The sequence below is a fragment of the Entelurus aequoreus genome, linkage group LG17 (assembly GCF_033978785.1).
Source record: "Entelurus aequoreus isolate RoL-2023_Sb linkage group LG17, RoL_Eaeq_v1.1, whole genome shotgun sequence".
Classification (NCBI taxonomy): Eukaryota; Metazoa; Chordata; class Actinopteri; order Syngnathiformes; family Syngnathidae; genus Entelurus; species Entelurus aequoreus.
In genome coordinates, this window is record NC_084747.1 from 22710957 (window position 1) to 22719300 (window position 8344).

The 8344-nt window shown below is 41.3% G+C and overlaps 2 protein-coding genes across 3 annotated transcripts in view; one reads left to right on the plus strand and one right to left on the minus strand.

Annotated features, from left to right (window-relative positions):
• Positions 1 to 6805, plus strand: part of LOC133632687 (bromodomain-containing protein 3-like) — a 35266-nt gene extending 28461 nt beyond the window's left edge. Inside the window, exon 12 of one of the 2 annotated variants that reach the window (XM_062025262.1) lies at positions 4346 to 6805. In XM_062025262.1, coding sequence (XP_061881246.1) covers positions 4346 to 4464 — 119 coding nt within the window. In that variant the 3' untranslated portion in view covers positions 4465 to 6805. The remainder of the gene's footprint in view (positions 1 to 4345) is intronic. The other variant, XM_062025263.1, reaches the window with a different exon arrangement.
• Positions 5765 to 6358, minus strand: LOC133632688 (putative uncharacterized protein BRD3OS). Its single transcript, XM_062025265.1, has one exon. The coding sequence runs from the start codon at positions 6133 to 6135 to the stop codon at positions 5809 to 5811; it is 327 nt and encodes a 108-aa protein (XP_061881249.1). The 5' UTR covers positions 6136 to 6358; the 3' UTR covers positions 5765 to 5808.
• Positions 6806 to 8344: the final 1539 nt, after the last annotated feature.

The following is an 8344-nucleotide window of genomic DNA, read 5'->3' on the forward strand; positions in this document are numbered from 1 at the left end:
GTCATCATGGTGGTACTTGATGAATACTTAGGTCTACTACACTACTGTATTTAATGTTGTCATTATGGTGGTACTTAATGAATACTTAGGTCTACTACACTACTGTATTTAATGTTGTCATTATGGTGGTACTTAATGAATACTTAGGCCTACTACACTACTGTATTTAATGTTGTCATTATGGTGGTACTTAATGAATACTTAGGTCTACTACACTACTGTATTTAATGTTGTCATTATGGTGGTACTTAATGAATACTTAGGCCTACTACACTACTGTATTTAATGTTGTCATTATGGTGGTACTTAATGAATACTTAGTTCTACTACACTACTGTATTTAATGTTGTCATTATGGTGGTACTTAATGAATACTTAGGTCTACTACACTACTGTATTTAATGTTGTCATCATGGTGGTACTTAATGAATACTTAGGTCTACTACACTACTGTATTTAATGTTGTCATTATGGTGGTACTTAATGAATACTTAGGTCTACTACACTACTGTATTTAATGTTGTCATTATGGTGGTACTTAATGAATACTTAGGCCTACTACACTACTGTATTTAATGTTGTCATCATGGTGGTACTTAATGAATACTTAGGTCTACTACACTACTGTATTTAATGTTGTCATTATGGTGGTACTTAATGAATACTTAGGTCTACTACACTACTGTATTTAATGTTGTCATTATGGTGGTACTTAATGAATACTTAGGTCTACTACACTACTGTATTTAATGTTGTCATCATGGTGGTACTTAATGAATACTTAGGTCTACTACACTACTGTATTTAATGTTGTCATTTTGGTGGTACTTAATGAATACTTAGGTCTACTACACTACTGTATTTAATGTTGTCATTATGGTGGTACTTAATGAATACTTAGGCCTACTACACTACTGTATTTAATGTTGTCATTATGGTGGTACTTAATGAATACTTAGGTCTACTACACTACTGTATTTAATGTTGTCATGGTGGTACTTAATGAATACTTAGGTCTACTACACTACTGTATTTAATGTTGTCATTATGGTGGTACTTAATGAATACTTAGGCCTACTACACTACTGTATTTAATGTTGTCATTATGGTGGTACTTAATGAATACTTAGGTCTACTACACTACTGTATTTAATGTTGTCATTATGGTGGTACTTAATGAATACTTAGGTCTACTACACTACTGTATTTAATGTTGTCATTATGGTGGTACTTAATGAATACTTAGGTCTACTACACTACTGTATTTAATAGGGGTGTAACGGTACGTGTATTTGTATTGAACCGTTTCGGTACGGGGGTTCCAGTTCGGTTCGGAGGTGTACCGAACGAGTTTCCACACGGACATATTAAGTAGCGTAACTTAATGAATACTTAGGTCTACTACACTACTGTATAGGGGTGTAACGGTACGTGTATTTGTATTGAACCGTTTCGGTACGGGGGTTCAGGTTCGGTTCAGAGGTGTACCGAACGAGTTTCCACACGGACATATTAAGTAGCGTAACGCACGTTGTGTAAACAATGCACACCGAGGCACAACACACGGCATGCTAGCAGCTAACGGGCTAGGATAGACTGACCATACGTCCTCTTTTCACCGGACATGTCCTCTTTTGCCGAGCTGCCAGGGCGGAGTTTCTTAAACGCCTCAAATAGTTAGTGTTGCGTGTATTTCCAATGTACTGTAGCGTCCAGAAGAAGTGCACACCAAGTCTGACGCTCTTTTCAAGCTTTTATTGAGCGACCTATACCAACACGGCTCAACTTATCTCGTTCCTTCCACGCGCACGTCTATCCTCACTCCTCATTTCCGCAACAACAACGCTTCCTCCTTCCTCGCCAATCACGTTGCAGGCGTGCTACGTTCACAAGAATGGGAATTCTGAATATCACTCACTCGAGAACACAACATAGACTTCAGCAGGTCGTTACACTACGTCCAGGGTTAAGAAGGGGTTAAAAACAAATGGCAGCATTGGTGAGGGAGGGGCAGAGACAGAGAGAGAGAGAGAGTTACGATAAACGTCGCCAGGCTCTGCTTTTTATCCATAGATTTATCACATTTAATTTTTTATTATGTATAGCAGGGGTGTCAAAAGTGTGCCATTTGCGGCCCACAGCTAATGTTGTAAAGGCCCACGGCACATTCTAAAAATACTATTCAAATAAACAAAAACATAACAAAAGTGAAATAAAAAAGCTTAAAGGCCTACTGAAATGAATTTTTTTTATTTAAACGGGGATAGCAGATCTATTCTATGTGTCATACTTGATCATTTCGCGATATTGCCATATTTTTGCTGAAAGGATTTAGTATAGAACAACGACGATAAAGATCGCAACTTTTGGTATCTGATAAAAAAAGGCTTGCCCCTACCGGAAGTAGCGTGACGTAGTCAGTTGAACATATACGCAAAGTTCCCTATTGTTTACAATGATGGCCGCATGAAGTGAGAGAGATTTGGACCGAGAAAGCGACAATTTCCCCATTAATTTGAGCGAGGATGAAAGATTTGTGGATGAGGAAAGTGCAAGTGAAGGACTAGTGGGGAGTGGAAGATGCTGTGAGAGGCGGGTGGGACCTGATATTCAGCTGGGAATGACTACAACAGTAAATAAACACAAGACATATATATACTCTATTAGCCACAACACAACCAGGCTTATATTTAATATGCCACAAATTAATCCCGCATAAAAACACCTAGGTGTTTGTTATGCTAGCTACTAGCTCGAGCTAGTTATAGCTCGAGCGGGTAATATGGACGGGATCCCGTATATATAACCCGCCAATACAATTCAAACACCTGCACAACACACACACTCACTCAGCCCAAACAACCGTTCACCTAACCCAAGGTTCATAAAGCTTATATATTTAATCAAAGTTACGTACATGACACGCACGTACGGACAAGCAATCAAATGTTTGGAAGCGCGCGGGGGTGACCTGATATTCAGCTGGGAATGACTACAACAGTAAATAAACACAAGACATATATATACTCTATTAGCCACAACACAACCAGGCTTATATTTAATATGCCACAAATTAATCCTAATGCTAGTTCCTAGCTCCTAGCTACTAGCTCGAGCTAGTTATAGCAAGCGATCAAATGTTTGGAAGCGCAGCTGTGTACTCACGTTATCGCAACTGTGTATCCAAATCAAAGTCCTCCTGGTAAGAGTCTCTGTTGTCCGAGTTCTTCCATCTTGACTGCATCTTTCGGGAATGTAAACAAAGAAGCGCCGGCTGTGTACGTGTTGTTGCTGACTTCCCTCGCAAAATAGACACTTTGCACCGACAACTTTCTTCTTTGCTTGCTCAGCTTCTTTCTCCATAATGCAATGAACAAATTGCAACAGATTCACCAACACAGATGTCCAGAATACTGTGGAATAATGAGATGAAAACAGAGCTTTTTCGTATTGACTTCAATGGTGTCCGAATACTTCCGTTTCAATGATTGACGTCACGCGCAAACGTCAACCCTCAGAGGCGTTTCGAACCGGAAGTTTAGCGGGAATTTTAAAATGTCACTTTATAAATTAACCCGGCCGTATTGGCATGTGTTGCAATGTTAAGATTTAAGTTAAGTTAAAGTTAAAGTACCAATGATTGTCACACACACACTAGGTGTGGTGAAATTTGTCCTCTGCATTTGACCCATCCCCTTGTTCACCCCCTGGGAGGTGAGGGGAGCAGTGGGCAGCAGCGGTGCCGCGCCCGGGAATCATTTTTGGTGATTTAACCCCCAATTCCAACCCTTGATGATGAGTGCCATTCATCATTGATATATAAACTATCAGACTGCGTGGTCGCTAGTAGTGGCTTTCAGTAGGCCTTTAAAGGTGAAATGTAATTTAGAAAAAGTTGCAATGTTGACTAATAAAACAAAGCTGTTTCTTTTTCTTTCAAACTGTCATTGCTCAAAACATAATATTGAATCAAAATCAATGTTATTATGAATTATTGACCTATCCAAGGTTCCCATTACTTCACATCAAATATTATGCGAAGAAAAATATTTTTGGTGGAAGATTTTGCTAAATTGGTAAATAAATAACCAAAAAATGTATATTTTGTTGTTTTCTTACTGTACCGAAAATGACACCCCTAGTATTTAATGATGTCATCATGCTGCTAGTTGGAGAGCCAAAAGTTTGCTCTAACAAATTAGATTGGACTTCATTTTTGTCGTCTTTTTATTCCTTGATTAAAATGTCGTGCTTTTGATGAGTTACATTTTGGGGTGAGGGATTAAATAAGAGTGAGCTAGGGGTAAATCAGCTGACCCTTTTTTTCCCGCCCTCCCCCCTACAGAAAAGCAAGCTGGAGGCGGGGCTTCGGGAGGCGGGGCTAGTCGTTTGAGTGGCAGCTCCTCTTCCTCTTCTGATGACAGCTCCTCAACGGGAACCTCCTCTTCCTCAGACACAGACTGAACACACACACACACACACACACACTCTTTCATGTAAACTTACACACATCATGAACACACACATTCTGAACTTGGTAAGAAACACATATTTAGATCTATATATATATCCCCAAACACACACACACACACACACACACACACACACACACAGACAGACTGTATGTACATAGGCTGAGCTGTTTTTTAGCACCTAGTGTTGTTTTTGGCTTGCTTTTCCTGGAGGAGGACGGGGTCGACGCTTCTTTCTTTGTCGTCGTCTTGGATCGCGCCCCCCCCCACACAAACCCCACGACCTCTGACAACATTCCGGAAGCATCTGAAGAGAAAGCGAGGTGATCTCAGATGGTTTGTCGCCAGCTCACCAACGTTATCGGTAGCAAATACGCCATTTTAGAAGAAGAAGAAGAAGAAAAAAGTCAATCAAACGCAGGAAGGGGTCGAGGTGCGTTCAAGGACGCTCGGGATATCCAAGTGTCAGCAGTCTGGCTAATGAGGCAAGAATCAATCCAGAAAGCCCCGCCCCTTTCAACAAAACACTACAATTCCTTCCTGGACACTTTGGTCACGTGCTGGACTTCCTTAATCACTTCCTGTTTGGTGCCCCGCCTACTCGGCCCTCCTTTGCGTCGTCACGGCAGCCGGGTGTTGAAAAAATTATTTTTAATGTTTTTAATTTGTACTTTTTCATAAGTGTATTATTTCTTACACGTCATTGCGTGGTGATGACATCATAGCGGGAGACTTTCTCTTTTATTTTGAAAACCTCTGTTACATTTCACGCAACCTTCACTAAGCCCCGCCCGTCAAACGCTGCGCGATGATGTCATCGGCTGCCTATTTTAAACCGGACTCCACCCTCTGATGCCGATTGGCTGCTGGCGGGCAGCAAGCCACGCCTCCACCTGCGTAGGCGGGCTCTCTGGACGGACGTTTTTGTCATTTACCAATTCCTCCGAAGGAAAAAAAAAAACCAAGCAATGTGTGAGCGACAGACGGCGTCGCCACGGTAACCTTCCTGTTTGTTTTTAGTTGACGCTAATAGTTAATTTTTGTATTTTAATAAGAAAAAGGAAAAAAGTGATTTTATGTATTTGCATGCACTCCGGCCGTACGTCGTATGTTTGAGCACTGTATAGTAGCTGTATAGTAGCTGTGCCAGCTTAGCACCAACGCGGGAGGACAAAAACCACAATTTGGTGTAATTACTCATATGGGATCCTTATTTTCTGACTTCCTTTTGTTTTCATAAATAAACACATGACGTGACACGTGACTGGACCCTGATTGACACCATCACCAACTGTCGTGCGTCATCGGCTTTTATTGTGAAAGTCAAGTCTCTGGCCTACATGACGCTGCAGATCCTGGACTGGCCCGCGTCCTCCAGGCTGCTCTTGTCCCGGACCAGCACGGCCTGGTTGCCGTAGCTGCTGTACCAGGACGACTGGCTGCGGCTCAGGTAGGAGGACGGAGGCGCGGCGGCGGCCCGCTGCTGCTGCTGCTGCCACACCAGCAGCGACGTGTCCCGGTAGCGCACCCGGCAGAAGGCCTCGGCCAGGGCCTTCTCCGCCAGCGGGGGCCGAGAGGCCGGACCCGCCTTCTCCGCCAGCGGGGGCCGAGAGGCCGGAGCCGCGCCGTCCTCTAGCGCGGCAGCACCGCCAGAGTCCGCCATGTTGGCAACATCTCCCGAGTCCAGCTAGCTCGTCGGCGCCATCTTCCACCGAGCGACGTCCTCACATCTCGTCCCGCCCGGAAAGGATGACCGCGGCGTCGGTTACCATGGTTACCAACGCGATGAGCGCTGACGCTGCCGACTATCGCGGGTCGGAAACGCGTTGAAGAGCGCGACTAATGCTGCGCCCTGCCCTGCTGCCCTGCTGCCCTCTTTCCTGCGGAGAAGCCACCCCGGATGTGACGTCACGGTGTTTACTCGTCGACGTCTTTGTTTCAACGCACAACAAACAGAATAATTCCGAACTGCACAAATATGCACATTGATCAAAAAGTATCGTTATATTTTTTTAAATGTGCACATTAAACAAATATAAAACATACTTTCAAAAACGAAAGCGAAAAACACAAACTATTAAAATGTTTTTGTTTTTTCATTGCATTTGAGTTTTTCTTATCATTAGTGAGTTGTACATTTTTTTTCTCATTTCAGAATCGAATTAAAATATTTGGCTTACATGACGTTGGATTTGTGGAAATCGTAGCATGACGACAGGACACGCCCCTTTAAACTACGAGTCGTTTTTTATGTATTTATTTATTACACTACTTTTGAACAATTTCCCTTCTACATTAATAAAGTTTGTCTAAGTCTACTGTATCTTGTATATTTGTACAAAAAGTTAAAAACAATTCTAACATGATAAATATTGTGTATGGTTTTTAAGTGACTTTACCTCGATTGGTAATTAAAGATGTTGGGTTTCTTCCTTCTTCATTCATCTTCAATGAATACTCCAGTTGTATATATATGAAAGATGATGGTTTATTTTAAGAATGGTTCAGTACAATGCCTCACAGCACCGGGAAACAAAACATCGGTAACTGTGGGAAAAAGAACACAATTCCATCGAACTTTTTTGTGTGTGTGACGTCATTTCCTGGCGCGCCGTGAACCGGAAAAGATCACCTGACGATAGCGCGGATGAGCCGGCACTACCGTATATAACCTATTGGGGGCGCATAACAACAACGGCAAGCCTCTCTTCTCATGATACACAGAAACAGCATTAATAACAATGAGATCACATTTACTCAACAAAAGAGGAAAGTGTACGATTTTTTTTAATGTTTTAATAAAAAACCACTTTACCCTTATACAAAAATAACATAATAGTAGTTTTGCACAAACTAAAAAGTAAATGTCACAAAAATAGACTAAGTAACCCACATGGTCCGTCTGTTTTGACGTCCGGGTAAAACACACCACTACACAAAACTATTTTACCCCCTCAGACTGCAGCGTGTTAATACTTTTGACTCTTGAGTACATTAAAACATTAAAGATGATTTAAGTACATCATGAAGGGACATTAAAGATGATTTATGTACATCATGAAGGGACATTAAAGATGATTTAAGTGCATCATGAAGGGACATTAAAGATGATTTAAGTGCATCATGAAGGGACATTAAAGGTGATTTAAGTGCATCATGAAGGGACATTAAAGATGATTTAAGTACATCATGAAGGGACATTAAAGATGATTTAAGTGCATCATGAAGGGACATTAAAGATGATTTATGTACATCATGAAGGGACATTAAAGGTGATTTAAGTACATCATGAAGGGACATTAAAGGTGATTTAAGTGCATCATGAAGGGACATTAAAGATGATTTAAGTACATCATGAAGGGACATTAAAGATGATTTAAGTACATCATGAAGGGACATTAAAGATGATTTAAGTGCATCATGAAGGGACATTAAAGATGATTTAAGTGCATCATGAAGGGACATTAAAGATGATTTAAGTGCATCATGAAGGGACATTAAAGGTGATTTAAGTGCATCATGAAGGGACATTAAAGATGATTTATGTACATCATGAAGGGACATTAAAGGTGATTTAAGTACATCGTGAAGGGACATTAAAGGTCATTTAAGTGCATCATGGAGGGACATTAAAGGTGATTTAAGTGCATCATGAAGGGACATTAAAGGTGATTTAAGTGCATCATGAAGGGACATTAAAGATTATTTAAGTACATCATGAAGGGACATTAAAGATTATTTAAGTACATCATGAAGCGACAAACGGAAGACAGAAATAGAAATAAATACGCCGAGCAAAGAGCTGCAGTGCAGTGTAAGTTGCGGCCGGCAGGAGGCGCAAAACAAATGTATCTGCACTGACACGACAGGCG